The sequence below is a fragment of the Falco cherrug genome, chromosome 4, assembly GCF_023634085.1.
Source record: "Falco cherrug isolate bFalChe1 chromosome 4, bFalChe1.pri, whole genome shotgun sequence".
Lineage (NCBI taxonomy): Eukaryota > Metazoa > Chordata > Aves > Falconiformes > Falconidae > Falco > Falco cherrug.
Genome location: NC_073700.1, coordinates 102,404,456 through 102,427,333, shown reverse-complemented (window position 1 = coordinate 102,427,333; position 22,878 = coordinate 102,404,456). Strand labels below are relative to the sequence as shown.

The 22,878-nt window shown below is 38.6% G+C and overlaps 1 protein-coding gene across 8 annotated transcripts in view; it reads left to right on the top strand.

Moving 5' to 3' along the window:
* Positions 1-22,878, top strand: part of RBMS3 (RNA binding motif single stranded interacting protein 3) — a 719,214-nt gene that overhangs the window by 608,843 nt on the left and 87,493 nt on the right. For all 8 annotated transcript variants that reach the window (XM_055707003.1, XM_055707004.1, XM_055707002.1 and 5 more), the window contains one exon: positions 18,918-19,024. In XM_055707003.1, coding sequence (XP_055562978.1) covers positions 18,918-19,024 — 107 coding nt within the window. The remainder of the gene's footprint in view (positions 1-18,917; positions 19,025-22,878) is intronic.

Here is a 22,878-nt window from a genome sequence, read left to right as displayed (position 1 = left end):
TTGTTTAACTTTGCTGGTTTCTCAGTTGTCAGCCTGGCCTTATTTAGCTCCTGGGGCCAACGTTAGCATGTTCATATTAATCTTTAGAAATGCCACATAAACTCTTATATAAAGATCTGATGAGATCCAGCTTCCAGAAAATAATTTTTAACCGCGTGTTGTGATGGGATTGGAAATGAAGATTACATTGCAGTGATTTTTCAGCACGGTTGCTATTAGCAAACTGAATATACCCATGGGACTGTGGTATAGACTGAGTGGGAACACTTTGCATCATCTGATAGTCCTGTACACCTGAACATATATTTTATTCAGTATGTCTGCTTAATTTTGAAGTGACTGGGAAGAATGCTGAAAAACAGAAGAGCTATGCATGGTGTCACCATGCCTGAATCATGTCAGATGCCTGGCACACTAAATTGGAACACCCTCCCCTGGGGTGGACCCTATGTCATTTTCCTCCTTTTGTTTATTACAATAATGCAAGAGAAGCAAATACCAAGAATGTTTCGATGGTGGGTCATTGAGATTCTTGTCATGAAAGTCCATTTATATAAATGAAAGCAGTCCACTGTGAATGATAGTGTTCAGATAGGTCAGAAACCATAGCAATTGCATTATGTATGGAGAGGCCTTACGGACAAATAAATCTCCTGCACGTCATATGCTAACAAAGGTAGCAGATGTTGGATTTGGAAAAGACAGAACCAAGAGGCAGAAGATTAATAATTGAAAAAAACCCCAGCTAGATACATTTTAAGCTACATGCATGAAAAACACATTTGCAGCAGGTTTTTTTTCCTCAAATTTTTTTTGTGCAAAATCTTTAGTTTTCTTTTTGATGGCAGTTTTGTTTTTCTGGTATAACTTGCATCAGTATAGAACAGTCCATACAGACAGTAGAGGAGAACTGTAGCCATCCCAGCGTGTGGCAAATATTTACTTTTTGAGAGCTGGATTCCTTCAGAACCTCAGATCGCGAAGGCAGGAACTGTGTGAGTACATGTTTGTGCATGCAAAAGGGGGCAAATCATTCCATATCCTCTTACCAGCATTCATTATTTTTAAATGTGAGTGGCTAAAGTAAAGCAGAAAGTGGCAACAGTTGTAGAACAAAAAGTGCTGTGTTGAGATGAGCACTCTGTGTGGTTCTAAGTAATTATTCCAATCACATAGCTAAGGTTATGTATTTATGAAATATCCTGGGCAGACATGCCAATTGAGTTAAACCCATTAACGTTGAATCTTGCAAGAATCCTTACAGCTGCCCATCACTCAATATCAGGCATTAAGATTGAATATAGGCATCAACATAGAAGATTACAGTCTCTGTAGAACCGATACCGGAGAATGGAGACAGGCAAGTCATCATCAGGCACAGAATTCTTCTGCTCAGAATAATTGCCTATTTGCTCTGCATTCGAGCTCTATTCCTTGGGCTTAGATCTCCTGCACATCTAGTTAGAACTCGCAGAATTAATATCAGGTTTCCTGTCACCTCACTCATTACTTTTGTCAGTGGAATTCAAGGAGGGAAGTCAAAAACATGTTTTTTAGAGGCTGTTTCTTAAGGACTTCTCTTTTTTCTTTTTCGTTTAAATAGAAACCTGTCTGTTAGCATGTCAGGTTAGTGCTTTAGGCTACACTGGAAAGGACATCTTAATAAATTGCGGTTTTACAATACAGGTATTGTTGCTTGAAGATCATTATTGCGTTATCCTTTCTACCCACAGCCACACCTTCAAAAAAAAAGATATTTTAGAACAGAAAAAATAGGTTGTATAGCAGATTGGATGTGTTCTCTTTAGAGTTCTCTTTCAGAAGACTTCTTCTGTTCTGAGTCTTAGAGCATGGGATCAGTGCTTTGAAAAACGTAGCAATACAAAAAGGTGCTTAATTTGTTTAGTGTAGTGCTAGGAAATCTCAGTGGGCCTTTGTGTAAAGAATGATGATATACAAATGGCATATTGAGAGTCTTCACTGGAAAAAAAAATGTGTGTCACTCTTAGTCATGAAAGATTCTGTCAAAGGAAAAAGGGCAATCACCCTTTAGATTTTTAAGTCGTTTTCTTTAGAAAGCTGACCTGCATTTTCATGCATTTATGAATGGAGTAGTGGATGGACATGTAGTGCCGTAAGACCAATAATTACATGGTCCCACTGACTTCACCAGATTTATACTGGCTGAGGAAGACCACAAAAAGCAGTTTAATTCTTCAAGCAGAAGAAATTTGAGTAAATGAATATAATCCCAAAGATACACTCAGAACAATTGTTACTGTAGCCTGCTTTGATCAAAAGAGTGTAAATGCTGTTATGGAAATTAAATTACTGAACTTTGTTAGTCGCTGCCATTGAAATTAGTGAATGTACTGGAATACTTACTCAGTACTTCACTTCTCTTAACATTGAGATTTTTTTCATTGTTCTATGCACACTCATATATGTCCCTCAAGTTCTAGCCGTTATTTCCTCTCTCTGTGTAACAAAAATTTAACGGGTGTAATTTTCATTTCATAACAATTATCGCCATGATTTGCCTAATCATTAATTAGCTAATAAATCCTTGCAAAAGAGTAACAATACCAGACAGTATTTGACAGAAAAATATATGTATTCTTATGCTGAACTGTCTTGGCTTGTCCTCGCTCAACTGTTGTCATGTGGCAGGGTTTTTTGAAAGATTCACATGCACAAAATAATTACTATTCTCCAACATAATTTTGGAACCACCTTGGAGGGAGTGTGTGTTCAGCAGCTCAACATGAAAGAGAAAAGTTAAAAAAAATAGGTTGATTTCACCTCTGCTATCATTGATCTTGGCTTTGTTGTTTTAAAATATCATTCTGTACATTATTAAAGCGACGGAGCTTCAGATCATGCAAAAAAAATTTCTGGAAAATAGATTTTATATCAGAATTGGAAATGAAATGAAAAGTAATGAGAAAAGAAATTAGGTTAAAAGGCCAGAAAACCCATTAGAAACTGTATGTTTATGTATTATCTAGCAAATCAAATGTCAGGGGAAGACATTTGTGAAATAATTATCAATCATTTAAAACAAAAAGGAAGCAAACAACAGAAGCCTACCAGGCTAAGTCCATCAATAAAGCAAATACATGGCATTATTCTGATTTTAAAAGATGTTGAACAGTCACAGCTTCCCTTGAGGTCACACTGTCAGCAGCTTTGCTGGAAAACTTTGCTCCCCAAACACTGTCTTCTGTTCAGAGGTAGCACATCGTTGTTGGAGTGAGAGGTTGCACTGCATACGCAAAGGAGAGGAGACCACTGAAACCCCATTCACCAGGGTTGCCAGAGCATAGTATGGAAGGTGAACAATGCTGAGCGTAAATGTGGACTGAGACCTGGGGTTGGATGTGGACCTTGCCAACAGGAAACATGGCTTTACAAAAAAGAATATTAATTGCAAAGCAGCAAAGCAGTAAATGCAGAGAAGAAAATGACCGTTCTGTTTTTCCTTCAAGTGCCTCTTGTGCAGGCAATCAAGTTTCTGCATGCTATTCTCCAAGGCCTCAGTGTCTTGAGCTGTCTCTTTATTTGTGCCTGAGACTGTTCGACACAGGGACATGGTAGGAAAATCCCAGAGGTTTGTGAAGGTAGGTAAATTTTGGATAATCTTTGTACTTTGCTGTTCTTGAAATCAGGCTGCAGAACTTCTTGAAAGTAAACAGGGGCAAGTCTATATTTAGCTAAATTAAATTTTACGAAGTACAGACTTATTTCTGTCTGTGCAATAGCATCATCTTTGGCTTTATGTGAAGATGACAGAGACATGAGCACAACCTATTAGGTGACATTGCCCTCTAGGGATATAGGAGTGTGAGCATGGAATAGCTAAATATTACAGTAAATAATACAGGTTTGTTTGAAGCTTCAGATAAAACTGCACTTTGACTATTCTAATGTTATGTATTTGCTAACTTTCCACATATACCTAATAATATGCACATACATTGATATGTGTATGTAAATATATTAGGTGCAGAGACACAAATACACACAGAGTAATGTACATATGTACAGCTATAATGGCATCCAGTCCTTATTATGATTACAAGCTCAATTTTCATGAGCACTGTAGATCAAGCTGTCTTCTGATAAAGCATTTTAGTGAGTGGCATTGCAAACTTGGATCAGTGAAAGAGATCTTCCCTGAAACAGCATGAAGTGGGAAGTGAGGCTGAGAAAATAGGGCACCTAGGCAAAGCTCTTTGAGAGAGGTTATCTTGTGAATAAATACTGCACAAGAACTCAGGAGATCTGTACTCAGTGACTGTGTGACACTGGACAACTTGCATTTTCCCCATGCTGCAGCTCATCTCTTTGTGAAACAAAGAAAATACTTCACTACCTACTGGGAGAATGAATTAATTAGGGCTTGAGAGGTGTTTGCAAACAAAGCCTTTGATAAGCACTGTAAAAAAAAATTATTAAGTATACAAAAAGTGGCAGCAGAAGTTACCTTGAAGGAGCATGGCATGACACAGCTTGAGAACTACATAAGCATGCTCGTACCCTAATCCTGCAACACTAGTACATGTTGCATAATGTAAATATTAATAGTTCAGTTAGTATGAGAAGACTCTTATAGAATGGAATTATAAAGCAGGAATAAGAAATACAGGATTATTTTATATATATATATAATATAATATATATAAACTTGGATAGCTCTGTGTTCATTTTATATGCTATGTAAACTCAGTAAAAGCTGATAATAAAAGCAAGCTAGTTTGGTGCAAGCTGACCACATCCAATAACTGTATTTTTTTCCCAGTATTGTAAAGCAAGTCTTCCTGGAGCAAACATGCAAAGTTATTCTAGCTTGACACAAAGGCACCCTAAAAGCAAAAACTTTTGCCCAAATGCACTTTCGTCTTTGCTTATCCAGGGGCTAAAGCAGTCTGTTGTGAACAGGCCTGGCTGACCCCTGGGTCACCGTGTTTGCACGGTCACATGTGTTTGTATTTCTGTCCAGGCTAGTTAAAAAGCCTGGGCACGTACCATGTAGCCGACCAGTAAGTTTTGAGGATATCTCATATGACTGTCCCAGTGAATGCACAACTTGACAGATGCATCTTAATTATATGGTGCCTGTCCAAGTAGTCCAGTTCTCTGGGCGTCTCAGACAGCGGTGGAGACAAAGAAATCTCAGATTTTTCATCTCCTGGTCCACCAGCAAGTCCATGCTGGCCTGTTCAATAAAGCTTCCTCCACCCTTGGCAAGGAGTCTTGGTATCACTGGTTGTCTTACCTCCAGTGTGAGAAGTGTGTCCTTCTCAGTTGGGAGGTTTAGAGCCCGAGGCTTTGTCCTTGCTGCTGGTAACAGCCCAAGGAGTGGAACTGTACTGCATAGGAACAACAGTGGCAGCATTTTTAACCATTTGTTGTGGCTCCTTTTAGGATCGACTAACATCTAGAATCCTGATGCTGAATGAAATCTAGGTTTCCATTATTCCTCTCCCCAACACTGCTATTAAAGGTATAAACAAACCATTTTCTACCATGTTTCAGAGTTACAATCAAGTCTTATAAGGCAGTACAGCATTCAACAGTTGTGTTAGTCTTGTAGCATTAATACTGACATCAGTGTGTTGCGGTTCATTATCTGGAGATTTAATTTGTGTGCAGATCCTAGCTGAAGTATTTGGAGAACATTCAAAAATTTGGGTAGATTCATGCTCTTGTTACTCAGACTTTACCTTACCCTTCATTTAAACTCAATTGTACCTCTTCTGACCGTCTTCAGGAGGGTAGGATTTTTTTTTCCATCTCTGGATCTGTACCAGAAAGTGTTCTGGAAAAGGTTTTCTCACTCTCACTTCAGTCCGTCTGACTCTCACCAGGTTGCAAAGTTCAGTACGGAGCTGGCCTTCTCATGGCAGGAGAAAGCCATGAGGACTCTGCTAGGCCTGCCACATTCCTCAAAGTAGGAAAGTTTTTGCCCTTTAATTCTTACTGTACTGTGCTGTCTTCAAGTTTTATTAGCAACATGGAGTAGACTTTGTTCTCTGTCTCTGGGGAAATACTACATTGTGAGCAATAAAGCTGGAAAAAGAAAAGGGAAGAAAAAAAAAAAAAAACAACGAAAGTGAGAGCCAGATTAGCATCTCTGTTAACAGCAGAGTGAAAAATGTGATCACGTTTGCAATGGACTCTTATTAAGCTTGTGGAAATTGCAACCCAGAGGTCACACACTTAGTCACTTTCAGCAGAATGTTGTCACTCCCTGCTGGCTGATTCATGAAATCATTTGCTCTGAAGAAAATTGCTGCTTCACATCAGCTGGAGATGGCTTTTGTCAGGCCAGACTCTGATAGTGCTGTTTGGTTTAATCATTCTTTAAATAGAGTGGCACACAGACTCATAATGCCACCATGGCTGCGTCCACATGCCTGTAGACCAAGGAAGGATCCCACCCGAATGGGGACAGAACCTTACAGAATGGTTGGATTTTGATGTCAGAGACTTTTACTGTCTCTCATAATCTAATTTAGCTGGAAGAGAGGTCCTTGCTTTTTCATCTTTCATGTCATCATCACTAATTTTATCTCACGTGGCATGTAGGTGTTGGATCATCTATAGAGTTTTGAGATAAGCTTTTAAACTGACTTTGATACTTTGATAACAGAGCCTTAGTATTTTTGTGTACAGGAGAGTCTGCAGTCTTGCCATTTTCATTCATGTTTTGATGCCATACAATTACTGTGAGACCATCCACAGTCATCGCAGTGCAACAGAACAGGTCTTTAGTCTCTTTTTTCAGAGAAAATCACAATTTATATAAACCTCTGTCATTCTGTTTGCTATAGGCAGTGACATTTAGCCCAGTCATTTGCTTTTTCAGTTACAATGTTTTCTCACTGCAGTCTTTGTGCCTGTGAAGACCTCTGTTGTCATCCAGAAATGGAGAAGAGCATGAGTTGCATTTGCTCTTGTGTGAAGCTAAAATATTTTCAAGGGCAATTCAGAATCTCCCTTCCCTTCCTGTTTTTCCCTTCATTTTCTTAAGGTGTTTTTCTTCATCTATTTCTATACCTTTTTTGTTTTGTTTTTTTTCTTTTTCATCTGTTCTTCCTTGTTGTGCTTGTCTCACTCCTGTTCTTATTCCAGTATTTTTGACTGAAAGAGAACTTAATTTTACTTTGCCAGTCTTAGCACTGAAATATATATTTTTTTTTTTTGCCATTTTTGGACCCATTGCAAAGCAGGATCTAGCATGACCTTCATACAACCTCTAAGATATGAATTGCACAGAGTTAAAGAAGATTAGGCTATCACTCAGTCTCTAATACGTAAGTTTGCTTCCTTGTCTGCCCTCAGCTGAGAGCTCTGCAACTGACTATTTCAGAAGAGTTTAGTGTTATCTATTTAATATTCTAGGATATTGTCTCAGATGCTAAGAAAGGATTTTTAAGCTGCAGGGGTTAGAATTTTCCTTATGTCATAACACATTAGATTTAGTGTTGGTGTCATCAGCACATTTTGAAAAGAGCCAAGAAGTATGAGTAAGATCTTCCCCTGTCTTGGGAGAAGATTATAATTTCACTTTTTTTTCTTTCCCTTGGATAAAGTATCATCATAAATAGGTGACTTACTGGACAATTCCCAGTGAACCCACTGTGCATTTTTTTGTCATGGAAATCACAGGTACAATGGTGCCTTGAAGGCAGAGACTTACTGTAAGCTGGTGCAAAGCCTCCATGTCCTGGCAGGAGCGGTGGTATGCTTCAGGGGCTTGCTGCCATCTTGCCCTTCAAGGAAATGGGAGCCACTAAGCAACTCTTTCTCCGAGGCCCTTCCTTGCTTTCCTGGCTCATACATGCCAGTTACCTTTGCTCCCTACCTACAGGCACTTGGTGACAGGAACAGTGATGTTCGCTTCAGGAGCGCCCAGAAAAGCCCGTCTTGAAGACTCGGGGCTTGGAAGTTGCCATCAGGAGCAGCCAGTGCTGCTGAACTGGAGCTGTGAAGGGTTTTGGTGTGTCCCGTAGTCAGCGGTCCGTGTTCTGAGCTGCTGCTCGCCCCTTCTGCTGGGGAGAAGGGAAGGGCTATCAGTGTCCTTACTTATGTGTTGGTTTCAAAGTATTCCCTCCCTCCCTCTGGGCCTGTTTACAGGAGGAGATGGCAGAGCATGCCGCGAGGTTTTGTTGTACACAGTAATTATCCTGTCCAAGGTGTTTAGTGTGATTTGGATATTCTCTACCACAGCGAAATGAATTCCTGCCTTTACGAATCAGTCATTCACAGCCTTGTAAATGCTTTCTGCTGTGTAACGCGTACCCAGCCGCGGTTCTGGCACAGTCAGGGTCAAATGCACTTTTTTAAGGTGCTCCTGCATTTAAGTGAGGAAACTGGCAAAGCTGTGTGTTAGCTTCTAGCAAACTTGTTCATTTTAGGGCATGCACATTATGTCTTCCAGTGAATGCTGAAGAATAAAATGAAAAAAGGGCAATAACAATAAAAAGAATTTTCCCTTCAGCTTTTCCTTCTTTCTCACAGTAGTGGCAAAATTATATTGTTCAGGTATGTTTTAGATTATAAGTGGTTGGAGTTTTTGTTGCTGCACCCAGTGGTCGTCATTGAAATGTGTGTTAATTAGAACTGATTTAAATAAAAGGATTTTCATAAGGCAGTCTGAGAAAAAAATATCTGAATATTTCTGAATATTTTAAAACTGTTGAACAGATTGATAGCTGGTTAAAATTGGGTTTATTTTTTCATTTACACAGACATTTTTCATGCATTGAAGTAATCAGTGCTTTTAGGAATACGCTGTTTCAGCTCTCATATCAGGAAGGTAATGTTACAGCTTTGACCATGAACAGGGCATCTTTACCCAAACCAAAACTTTTTTTCTATTGTAAGAATTTTCTACTGCTGCTCCTCGGGATGCTATGAGTAGAGCTGCAAATAATGTTAGCATTATATATAGGGTAATTTTTTTTATTGCAGTGACCGTTCACAAAGGCACAACAGATGTGTCTTTCCCCACAATCAGTAAACAAAATGTACTATTTAAAGGTAGTCTGAATTAAATAAGTTAATGGTCATAATCGAAGCATTTTTCCTCATGTAGTTCAACACTGGTTTGCATAAGCTCTTCTAGACGTTAATGGTATACATATGTTGGAGTGTGAGCCATGAATGCCAAACCTCAACCTTAATAAGTCAAAAATACATGTCTGTGTACAGCAATTATCATTATGCTGATGGAAAGAAAACATTGTGTTGACATAAGACATTTGACCAGGTTTCCTTGTGTATATTGACAATGTATGTTCAAAAAGAATTGTCTCTTCTCTAGTTTTAGTTCTAGCAGTGTCACACAGACACAGAATGCTGTGATGGTAATGTTCTGGTTTATCTAAATAAATAAATAAAAAGTAATACATGATTTAATAAAATTAAATTTAAGATAAATAAATTCAATACTAAATAATAAAGAAATACTTAAACTGCTACATGAAATAACCTTGTGTTAGCAGAGCCAGAAATAATTCGTTGTAGTGCATAAATTCCAATCATCTTGTCTCTGGACTGTCAGTGCAAGTAAGTTTTTCTTAGTGGGATAATAGCAAAGTCTCTGTGATCAATAATATTTGTTTATGAGAATAGTAAAAATAGATTTTACAGCAGAAGCACAGAGCTATTGTTTTGAGAAGCAGCTTCAGATAAAAGCTTTGCATTTGCTCTTTTCTCCTGAGACTACTAAAGAGAACACTAAAAAGTAAAATGGGTGACCACAGAAGCAAGTAGGGTCACCCATTACCAGGGATTCATTTTATTTCCATTAGAGGGGAACTAGAAAGCATCTCACACTATTTGTACCTGATTTTCCATTATAAATTACGGTACATGAGATCATTTAAAAATCGCTGAGCCTTTCCGATGAAGCTGACTCTGTTGCTGTTCCTTAATAATTGAACAGTAAGAAATACAAGATCTCCATTTTCATCCAAACAAAATAACTTCTGAGATTATGGGAGAGGGCAAAAAGGTATATGAAGTACAATCTTCCTAAAAGCTCACAGGGCGGTCTCAGAGGGGGATTTAAAGAGTGCTTTTGGGTTCACATTTAGAGGGCAAATGAGGTTTTTCCAGTCAACTTCTACAAGTAGATTGGAGTCCTGGGATGGTATGCTCAGCTGGTGAAGGTTGGAACAGGAGCATTCAAGTGGTACACCAGTATGAAGTAAATGCTCAAAAGTCAGGGTGCTACTTGTTTAAAAACATGATCCAACTCAGAACTCTCCTCTAGGTCACTGCTGCAATGCAGGAACTTTTGGCTTTAATGCTTCTCTGAGATAAGGGACAACACAGTCAGACAGCAGAACCTCACTCTGTATTCTCTTGCTGAAAACTGCTTCCTAATGACGGACTAGCACTTGTCAGGACTTTCTTTATGTGTTGTTACTGATATGAAGGGATTGCAGCTCTAAGTTTAAAGACCCAATAAAACAGTAGCACCTGTAATTTTTGAGTGGTGGCACTGAAAATATAAATGCTGGGAGAGAGAATAAAATTCATAAGAGATACTCCAGCGTAACTGCTGTCATATTTACCTCCAGTTCAAGTCGCAGGCTAGGAGCCTGTGCCGCAACCCATTTAAGGTATTGAAAGTGTTCTCATTAACTTCACTAGATCTTGTGTTGGACATTGTTCACCTGATCCTTCCTAATTCCTCGTCACACGTGGCAGGAGCGTGTGCCTGTGTGGCAAGTCATGGTCTAGGAATTCACAGTGAAAAACAACAAAATGTTTTAGAATGTTTTCAGGAATATTTTTTGACTTTTTTTTTCATTTCACTTGGAGAAATCAACCCCTGCCCAAACATGCGTAGTCTAGTGAGCTCTTGAAGCAGTGAGCCAATGGCATAAAAACGTTAAAAGCAACCTCTATTTTTTTCTTTTTTTTTCTTTTTAAATCATAGAAGTCAGAATCCCAGACAGTAATTAGCATTTGCAAAATCTATACAACACCAGAAAAAATATATTTTGTTGTTGTTCTTTGAAAGCTGTTCACACTTGTCATCCATTCTCAACAGAGAGAAAATCTTCGTAGGAAACCATTGCATTACCATATCTTAATTTTACTAATTACTTGCATAGTTTCCAGAAGAGCTGTGTAGGCTCTTCTCCTTCAGTGTCTTGGTTGTTTAGTTACTGCTAACTTGCTTAGTTACTGTGGCATGAGAGAAGTCCAGGGAAGCTCGTAAGTTCCACACAAAAAGTCTTCAAACATGGAAAGGTGGGTTAGTTTCTTAAGTATTCACTTTTTAACAATGCTGATTGAGCAAGTGTGAGGCTTTTCTTATTTAACAAAAAAAGCCATCTACTCGTTCCAGTATTTGTTTATTATCTATCTCACAGATAATATGTGAAGTGCTTTCAGTTCCTTGTAACCAGTACTCCTCTTCAAAATGCGATACTGTCTCTATTTTTTGGCACATGGCTTTTCCAGTGAGGCAGGAATCCAAGGGAGTCTATCAAAGTAGGGTTTTGGAGGAGGTATTAACCCAGCCAAATTCTATGTTTTGTAATTAGCATTGGCATGTTAAAACAACATGCCCCAAATTTCAGTTGGTTTTGGGTTCTGTCTGAAAGTCATGGAAAACTCAGGTCTAAACATGGGTACATGAAATGATTTCTGCAAATGGATGCACGTACTTAGTTGATTTGGTTGCACAGTCGTTCAGTGAAGGCACCTCCTCTTTCTCTGTAATGGCACTTGGAGAAATTTAAATACTGCAAAACAAATCACTCCTCGAAGACCCCACTTCCTTTTCATTCAGTAGTTAAAGGTTGTGAAGAGCTGTCATAGTGCTGGGTGCCAAGGATGGACTACAGCTGATATTTCTTAGTGTTACACCAAGGACCTCCAACAGGGCAGAACTCTGCTGTATCATCAAGTTTGAGGAAGCTGCTTTCTCAGGCAAAATTCACAGGCCTGTCTCTGCTCTTGCTCACAGTTATCTCAAATTTAAATTGGACTTCCTTTGGATCCCCTGAGAATCTCTCTCTAACTTCTGTAAGCTCTGATTCAGGCCTTTTGTTTAAAATAAAGGCAGAATCCAACATCCAGGTGGAGAGTATTATTTAGTTACTTATTAGTTAATAAAGTTAATAAATGAGCTTTGCTCCCCATCCATTCATGCTTTCCAAAAGAACCAGCACTAGAGTTGGTTTAGATATTGACTTTGTTAAAATAAAAATACACCGTTGTGTTACAACATTTCAGCACTGTTCTAATACTGCATTTTAGCTTTGCTATTTTGATTGAGTTTATTTAAGTTTGAACACCATATTGAAACATCTGTTCTATACGTTATCTCTGTAAAATCACGCATTGAGTTATAACATTTTCTCCTTATCAGCAACATTGGAATGAAGCTTTTTAATACCCTGGATCAGGCACGCCCAATCTGCTCTTCTGTTGAAAATTTAAAAACAAAAATAGATTTTTAAACAAAAGTAAACTGTAAAGTTAATGTGGCAGTTTCTCATAGAAAGAGACTAGTTTCTGATCTGCTCTAATGAATCTTTATATGGGGGCTTTTGCAACAAGATGATCAAGTATAACTTTTCTAGGTAGTAGCTGGAGAGTTTGCATCGATTGCAACAAGATCTGGACCACGCTTCACAGTTGGCATGCTGTTTCTCCAATGTATACATGTGGTTAGTTGTTCTACGTGCTCCAAGTAATTTCTTTCTTACAGAACAGAAACACTAACTTTATGCTTGATGCACTATTTCTCCTCTGGGTTTTTTTTTTTTCTTTTCTAATATATTCTTGCTCTTTAGAAATAATTATTATACAAAAAGATGAAAGGATTGCTTCCCATTTCTTAAGACAAAGGGATGAAGTAGAGGGAATTACTTAAGGTATAATACACCTTATCAAAAGTAAATCACTTCCTTTATTTTTTTTTTTTTCCTAGCCAAAGAGATGTTTGCTTGATTATTTCTTTGGGGTACTTTTATGTAAAGCCGTTTCCCCAATATCTATAACTGTATTGTGAAAGTGGTATGTTGTAGAAACTAAAATGCAGTGTTCACTCATTGTTTTGCTTTCATAATCAGCTGTACAAGTCCACTGAACATCACGTAGTCAAATTTAACTGTGAACCTACTGGACAAGTATGCTGTATATTGCTTGACCTCTGTAAAAGCACCGACTCTTGCAGGAACACTGAGCAGCAAGGAATCATTTGGACATGTAATAGTGTTTTCATGATACTTCTATGTATATATGTGAGGGTCTGTCCTGTGATGTCACATCCAGTATTGTGGGCTTCTGGGACAAAATGTATTACTCTGTCCTTCAGCAAGTCAGGAACTCCATGTGGGATAGGATGATGTGTCTATTTGCTTCATTACTTGTGGTTTCCTCACTCAGGTAACACATTGCCCTTACGTGTCCTTTTGTGTCACCTACCTTCTTTTGTAATTCTTCACCTTCATTTCCCAAGAGCAGAATAGCTATGGTTGTGTTTTCTAATCTTCCTTGAAGTTTGAGTTTTGTGTATTTGTGATTTTGGGATGGATAAGTACCATGTGACAGAACTTTCCTAGAAGCCAGTGGACTCACTAGGGCGATTTGCTCTGTTGATGGGGTCCTGAAACTTTTGCAGTTTTAAAGCTTGCAACAGCAAAATTCATTTTGTAAATAAACTGATGGTTCTGTAAAGACTGTAGTCCTGCCGGGTACATCATTCTGAGCCCAGGTATGGAATCAAAACTTGAACTTGCTCTGTCCTGCCTTGCTTCTAGAGCTTTTTTGTCTCATGTCTCCCTTTGAAATACTGCACGAGTAAACAGGTCTGCTTACAAAGTGGCTTTGATGTTACCATAGGATGAAGTTTTTCTTAAAGACTGAAAATGATTGATCTGTGGCAGACAAAGGGGTTGGTTCTTGCATGGATGTTTCAAGCAGGTATCCTGTGTGATTTGAACATGAAAATGTTAACAAAATAATTTGAAAGGGAGTTAAGAAGAAAAATAGTTATCAAAGCTTGATCAGTTTGGTTGCTTGCTGTAATTGTGAACTCAATTATGGTTCTGCTCCGTTTTTTATTGTGGAGGAGGGTTTGCCAAGGCTGAAAAATAAATTAATCCAGCTTTCTCATAAAAACATACTTTGAAAAAGATCATTGACTGTGCACTAGCCGTTCATTGATATACCAGTGACTTTCTCATCATTTTTCTTCACATTAACAAAATGAAGTTGTTTAAAGACCCATATGAATTTCCACAATGCACTTGTTGCTAGGCTGTCTACTGAAAATGTTACTTTCATTTTTGCACAAGATGAGAAGAAGAGATTAAACTCCTCCTGACATTCCTGAAAAAATATTCTGTCTTAAAAAATATTCATAGTGAAAGCAGTTAAAATACATGAATATGTTCTTGTTATTACTTTTTTATATATGCAGCTCTTGCCATTGCTGGACAGACGATGCTATACAACTGAATTGGAAGTTGTGGAGGACAAGCTTTTTTCAGTAACTCTCAAGATAGAAAAAGTTTCAGAGTGCCTGAAATAATGAAGAAGATTCACTGAATGCAAATGACAGCTTTCATCTTCCTTTATGAAGCACATGCTCATGAATATATACATTTTTGCATATGTAGAAGCTCAAGTGTATCTGCCTTCCGATCAATGAAAGAATAAGGATATTATGTATTCAGAACTAGTTAGAAGTTTGCTTTTTTTGTTGAATTCTCCAATTTAATTGAAGCTGCTTTCCAGAGAAGGAACATTTCAAAGAGGCTGCCAGATTTGAGAAGGGGGCACTGTTATCCCCATCTTCTTCCATCTAAAGGTTTTGTCCTATGTTAAATACCAGTGTTGCTTTTGGTGATAGTAACAGCCTTTTTGGCAGTTCAGCGCTGTCTGTCTGCACAGTCTGTCCGCGCAATCTGTCCATCTAAAGTAGCGGAGCATGAGAAGCTGATCTCCTAAGGGAACTCAACAATATCGACAGGCTTGATTGACATAAAACCAGTCTCTCTCTTCCACCTCCACTGAACTCTTAGACTAAATTCAGGGCCTGATTGAAGAGAGATAGGGCTTTAGCCATTGACTTCCATGGGAACAGAATTGGAACACTAGCAGCTACTGCCCTCTTCTAAAGCAGCCCTGAATATCTTGGCAAATGCTTTTTAGGAGCACTATCAATTTGATCCCACTTCCTTCTCAGGACCGAAAGCCAAGTTCAGGGCTATTTATGTCTTAACTGGAGCAGGCTTTGGATTGGAACTACAGCAAGCATTTAAATCTTCTTGAAAAATGTGTTATGGCTTAATGAACCTTGTTCAGGCTAAAGCTGTTATTTATTCTTGGTATTAGTGTTTGTTACTGTCAGGTAGAAGGCAAAGAAAGAGCAGTGCCTTCTATCTTGAAGAGTTTATCAGGATGGAATAGCCTGAAATTTGTCTCAAATGAATCAATTCTCACTTCTCTGACAGGAAAATACCAACAGTACATTTTCTAGATATGTTTCAAAATACCACACATGCTCAAAATTTTGAAGATGTCAGGAACCATATAAAAAGATGTGCTTATCAGTTCAAAATATGAACATCTACAGATATCCAGATTACATTTTCTATTAAGTCAGAGGTACAAAAGGTGAGAGTAGAGGCAGGAACACAGGCTGCTGCTTTTTTTTTTTTTTTTTTTTTTCCCCCAGTCATTGTGGTCATACAGAGGAAAATGAGAAAAGTAAAAATTCAGTTCATAAATTGAAGAGAGTCTGTCAGGAATGGAAGAGAATTAAAGCAGAAAATGTTTAAAAGAGTCACCTTTTTCTTTCCTCTCATTCTGAAGTGTTTGGGGGTAAAAAATCCCACTTCTGCTGCAGTGTCTTGATTATTATTCATGTAATTTTGGTATTGTTTGAATAGTTCCTAAATATTTTCTTTTTTAATTGATAACCATAGTACCTAATCGTGATTTTTTTTCTGGTCTGATGTAAATTTATTAATAATTATTTTTAAAGCACTTCTGACATTTGATGAAACCATTAAAAAAGAATTCTACTTAGCAATAGTTTTGCTGATATAATGGAATAGGATATGCTCTTTCCAGTACCTTCTGTTGTTACATTTTTGATTAGTAAGAATGATAGTACTAATGTCAACTATTCATGTCTGATCTTGCAAAGCCTAGAGAACCTTTCTTAGAAGGGATTTCGAGAGGGCTGAAGTAAACCAGATATTTGAGTTCTTCTGTGTACTTAGATCAACATGTTTAAACTCCTAAGACTCTGTTCCACTTTACCTTATATCCTGAAGGAAGAGAGATTAATTTGATTTCTTTATATTTTGAGGTTGGTTACCATAGTTGTTTCCAGTCGTAAACCATTAAGACCTACGCCACTTCAGAGCTAATAAGATAATTTTCTGTCTTGCTGGATGTAATAAGCTATATGCCTGTGTTTAAAAAAAAACAAAACAGCAAACGACAACCCCCCAAAGCCATCTTATCTGGACTCTGTCTTCCTGTCAGAACATTTTCTTTTGATCTTCTTGCTTATGTTAATGCTGAACAGCACAGATCAACTCTTTCTCCAGAGTTCCCCTCAGTTTGTTGTAGAGGAATATAACCTCCTGTGCAGAAACTTACCTGTGAAGGCCACGGTACCATTGTCCTTTTCCATCTTCTTCCCTACCTCCTGAAAAGTTTGTACAATGTTTTTCACATATTTTCTGGATGGGGGCAGGGGGTTAAGGTTGTTTGGCATTTCTGTTCAATCTCAGTCAACTTTAGGAGGCCCCAAGTTAACAACTAAGAGGTTGTCAGATGGTAATACTGGATATGGGTATTCCAGAAATGGCAACAGCTTCCTATTTGTGGTTGATTAATATATAGAGAGGACATGTAGTAAGCCATATGACTTCCTAGCTTGCTCAGCCACATCATAGTGTATGGGATAATACCATATGTGTACACTAGCAAATGATCTTGGCATGTGTAAATACCCAATGTGCGGATGGTTTTTACATGCTCCTCCTAATGGTGTTGTGTGTGGTTTGATAGTTGTTCAGTGCTTAAAACAAAAAGCTTTTGAAGCTTCAGATGTGATGTTTAATAGGTCTTTCTCTAATGCTGGCTTAGCACCTGCTCCTCCCTCACAGTCACATCAAAGTGAATTGTAAGTAACCGCTCTGAAATCATGCAGCATCGCGCTGTGGAGTAAAACTGGTGAAAGTGCAGGGCAATCAGCTCTGTAAAATCTCTCCATTTGCAGAAAGAACCTCCATAGCCACCTGGATGCTTTTAAACCTTCATTATTTTAAATTTAAAATGGTTGGCTGAGCATTGCTTTTACCAAAATCTGATACAATAATCGAAGTCAGAGGTGGGGAATGACCTCTGGGGTCACACAGTCGAGCTTTCTGCCAATAATGGATTGTTCCCTGCAGTTCAGTTTCTAGTGACCTTGGAAATTACTAGCCTGGTAAAATGGTAATGAAAAAACAAAGCTGTTAAAGCTTCAGAAGTAGCCAAAGTGATGCTGTCCCGATGAGAAATTGTGGTTTTGATGTGAGATCCTCTATGTGCATTGCTCCTTGGTTGCAGTTTTCAAGTGATCGCAGTTCTCACTTTCGGACCCTTTTTGAGCTGGCTGTAACTAAGAGTTTGGGGGAGGTGAGCTTATTTTAATATTATGTGAATTTATCTCAGCCTTTAACCAAATCGTAATTTTTATTACAAATATGAAAGTCAGCAAGTTGACTAACCTTCTTACTGCAACATTTCCTTCATGTCCCTGCACTTCTGTTCTTTTGACATTTCAAGCCTCCCAGAAACAGGAAATGAGGAGGAAAAAACAGATTTCTTGCTTTTTTCCATGGAAACCCCTGGTTCATTAATTCTAGCCTCTAGTTGTCATGCCTGGGAACCCAAAAATTCCTGAAAAGATTCAGATGTGACACATCATTTTTAGATTTCTTTCAGCCAAGCCAGTATTAGTTTACTTCTCTGTTATTGTAGACAATAGACAATCCTACCATACGCCTAATGAAGTGGGTAGAGTTTGGCCCCTCTCTTAAGAAGGAGGCAGCAAAAGCAAGCTCCCACCAGCAAGCTAATTACAGTTCTAAAATATTTTTTAGGAAGCTGTTAAAAGCTGAGTAGATGGGAAAAGATCCCAAGACACAAAGTTCTCTTCCTGTTGTACCCGTTTGATGTGTGGTGATTTCTTCACTGGGGGTCCCTATTGTGAGCTGCCTTTTGGGGTGTGCAACTCTGGAAATACCCTTTCTTCCCCGAGCTCTGCTCCCCCCCCCCCCCCCCCACGACTATTGTATTCACATACACAAGATCCAGTTGGAGAGGAAAGGGGGTTCCTCAGCTGCCAGCTTGCTTAAAAGAGGAGTTAAGAGGAAAAGAAAGCTAATTGGACTGTGCTTGGCAAAACTGTCTGTTTCATTCTGTTTATTGTAAAGGCGTGGGTGCTGAGAAACACAGAAATAGTGAGAAAACTTAAACAGATTCTTGCAAAGTTTTTACAATAAAAACAGAAAGCTGCTTTAGTAAAGCAGTGTTTATCCTTGCACTAATGCTCGTCATGAATACGTGTCTAACTTAGCTGGAACTAATGCCTGACTCTTACTATTCCACTACAGCAACTTAACGTTCTGCGTAGGCTGATTATTTTTTCAACAATATTTGCTAAATTCTTTTAAGGGCTGCCAGTATATATTTTTTGAAGCTTAGTTAATAAGAACAGCTGCCAGTGGAGTCAAGGCTAAAAGAGGCAAAAAATATCTGCAGAAGGCAAGATTTTACTTCAAAAGATCAGTATTACAAAGCACTACTGTTGCTGGTATAATCACTTTCATTGGGGAGGATGCTAATATAGACTGGGTTTCTTGTCTTCACAGCCCCCACTGAGCCTTTGCTGTGCAAATTTGCTGATGGAGGGCAAAAAAAGCGCCAGAATCAAAGCAAATACACACAGAATGGAAGGCCGTGGCCCAGAGAAGGAGAGGTAAGTGCCACACGGCAATTATTTTCCTGGGGTTTGGCAGAAGTCAACTGCAGACCTGGAGGTCTACCTTTCAGGCCTACGAAGAAATCAGATTGCACACAAAATAGAATAGTTTCACACAGAAAAAGGTATGTAAGCAGGGGGGGAGAGGGAGGCTTAAAATAACATGCGGGGCATACAGTTACAGGAAAAGAGAATTTCAGAGCTTGGTGTGGAGCTGTGGAACTGTGCGCAGGCTTGCACCACCACAAACACTCTGCAGCCGGACCTGAGCCCAGTATTCTCTTACTGGTGTGCCATCAGCACCGTGTATACCTTTTATATACCCCAAGCGATTTACACTTAAGCAACTCAACAGTGTTAGTTCCTCCATATAGTTCCCGTTGATAAAACATCATCAGGGATTAGGTGGGTTTTTACAAAAGGGAGAGATGCTCTTGCACATCCAAATGTATGGCCTTGTAAAAGTTTTCCAAAAGGTTAGCTGAGCTGGGCTCTTCAGTCTGTCCAAGACAAAACAGTTTATAGTAGCCTCAGCTCCATCGTGTGTACAAAGTTTAAAAAAAGAAGTATCTAATGGTTGCTTTCTGCTTTGCTACAAATAGCCTGTTACTGGAGTTTCCTTTCTGTGTACGTGTACATGAAGTGATTCCAAATGTGGGTGAAATAAGGAAGGAATTTATTTGACTCTTCAGGAGCTTGTTTACTCTTCTTGACTGTTATATAGGATAAAGACACTTGAATGATTAAGGTAGATCTGGTCATAGTACATTCTTATGCATGATTATAGCTACGAAGGCTGAAGGACTTACAAGTATTTCTATCCTAAACACCTAGTCTTTGTGTTTGTGATTCAGACTTCAAGGGAAAAAAAAAGTATGTTGCTCAATTGTGACCCACTAGAATACAAGTTTGTTGGGATTTTTTCTTTTTTGTTGTTGTTTTTGATTGGATTTTTTGTTTGTTGGGTTTTCCTGTATTTACTTCAATTTTACAAAGCAAATAGACAAGAAAACAATTTGTATTTCTAAGTTATATGTTTCTAGAGGGTTTCTGCTTTTTTGTAACTACTTGATTTTGCTAGCTGATACTTTTTGGACCATTAGCTTATGACATATACACTCTAGCACGATCGGTGAGCTCCTAAAACAGAAAGGCCTCTTGACAGGATAGAAATTTTTCCCTCCAGCAAGGTGGTTGTTGTACACTGTTCCAACAGTAATGCTCCAGAATATTTTTTAGCTTTGTGGGCTGAAAGTGGGCAGTGTGACAACCACATTTGCTACAAGAGATTGCAGAAGTGTCCAAAGGTTCATTGGAGTCTCTTGTGTCGTATGTCTCAAAAAATGGAGACATCTTCTTAGGAGCTATTATGGTTTGTCATGTTAAGGATGTACTGAGGAACAAGTGCACAAGTGCTTCAGCAGTAGACTCAGGTCATTGTATACAGAGGTTGAAACAAAGGTCTATATATAGGAGACAATAATGAACCCTCAGGAAGTCAACAGTCCATATTTTAAAGACCTCTAAATCCCCATTTAAATAGTAAATACCATCACAGCTATTATCTCCACTGTTCTATACTTCCTTCAGTTCAAATCAATAAACAAGAGAATATAAAGTTAAAGCCAGCAAGGCACCATTATGCCTATGGCCTCAGGGCATCAGCTTATTACGTTGTACGTAGTCCATTTGCTGCTAGTGGAGTGGCTCATATTAAGCACAGTGATATCCCTGTGGCCTAGAGGCAGGGTGTGGTTGCTGTGTTCATAGTATCAACATTTAAAAACTAGTTTTCAGGGCTGGAAGCCATCATCCCTTATTGTTGTTCACAAAGAACTACAGAGCTGTTGTCATGGTATAATCTACAAATGTGGAAAGATTGTAAAGATCCAAACTCAGAAATATTTCAGACTAGGAATGTGTTCTGTTTTCTTAGATTTTGTTAGATTTTCTCTGTTTACTAACATCTGGTTGATACCTTTTGCATCAAAGACAGGAATTCATGTTCTCTTTTAGGGTCATTCATTCATTGCATTTCTTCCCCACTGTTGCAATTTTCTTATTTCCAATGTAAAATCCTTCTGTGTAATTACTCTTATACTCTATATGCAGTAGGGTTTTTCTAACTCTTTGCCCTTTAGTGATCTTACTCTAAGCATGATACACCGTTCAGTTGCTTTCTGTGTAGCTGCGCTTGGGTAACCTTCTTCCAATTACTCCTGTCAACTTTAATTTCTTTAAAAAAGAACAGGCAGTGAGTAGTGAGGAATAATTGATATATGACAAGTGTCATAGTTCTGATGACAAGTGGGATCTGGGCATATTCCCCATGCCTCTGCTTTTTCTTTGTTTTTTCCCCAAAGGAAAGCATTGAAACAGTGTCCAGGAGATTACTCCCTCAGTATTTCCACCCTGGCCATATCCTGTGGCATCTAGACCAAGACGTATTTTGGCTATTGTTCAGATAAGCCTTTGCATTCTTCAATACTTACGTGAAGGGCATTTCTAAAACTTCTGAGGTTTAACCAGCGTTAACACTGAGCGTGCGTGAGGATTATTGCTCGGAAAGGCTGATCCCAGGGAAATGCCACTAACGGTTCTGTCGCTGGCCTCAGATCTGAGCATGCAAAGTAGGGAACAGGCAGCTGTGCCTGGGACTCCGCCATGGGGGGGGAACGGCAGGAGATCTAGCGCGGAGGGGCAAGTTTGCCGCAGCGCTGCCTCTCCAGCCATGCTGTTCTTGGAGGTTTCACGCTCTTTGATGGAGAGCTTCTGGGGATTTTTATAGGAGAAGATTACTTCTTTTGGGTGAAGTTCTCAGGCCATACTGCAGAATGTAATAGAAAATCTTATTCCTATCATACATTGTTGTAGATTGCGTCATAACCATATAGAACTGTTTTAGTTAGCTCTTAAATTGGCTTACCTTTTGAAGTCAGGTCTTTAGCAATACACTGAATTTCTCTAGGGCTTTTCAGGTCTTTTTTCGGTATTTGGTCACTTGGCCAGTTGTAACCAGGGCAGAATTCCTGACCTCGAGTAGCACTTTCTGTCCTTACTCTTCCACTCTTGTTTGAAGCCTCAGGAAATACTCAGCAGATTTACTGAGGCAATTAACTGAGGATTTGTGATGGCTGACCAGTTCTGGACTAAGGAGCCAAGAGCTTAGATTACTGATGGCTTTATAAAAGGCTGTCAAATTAGGTATCTAACATACAGGTGCAATAAATGTACAGTGAAACTTGCAAATGCTGGAAATATTTGCAGTGAAATTCTGACCTAATAACTGACACGATTGCTGCACAAAGTCCAATTACTTTTTTTGAGGCTAGTTTTTCCTGAGTCACACTGGTTTCATTCAGCACTCTGTTTTGAACCTCCCTGACAAGACCATTTTGAGATGGTGGTCGAGGTTAATCAGATTCAAATTCTGATTGTAAAATATTTATTTTGATTTACTTCTGAATTTCAGTTAACAAGTCCAGAGGTGAGTGACATATCTCAAAAAAAATTACCATTAGCTGAAAATATATCTGGGGAATCAACAGTAGTTACAAATTGAGATCGGACTGGACTGGTTTTAAAACTGCAACTTAAATTTTACAACATAATCTTTTGTTTCAGGTTTACTGAAACTTCATTTTGGTTATTCAGAAATAAATATTTTGATATGTGTATTCAAGAGAGTGGTTATTTGCAATTTATCTGGTAGAAAGAGAGAAATCTCACAAAGTGAAAACAAATGAAATCGCTGTGCATCAGCCCAAAGCTTATTATTGTTTACAGTTCTAGAAATGGTAGCCTTTCTGGTTATGGTCAGCCCAAACTGATTAAGTTGGGGATTTTTACAA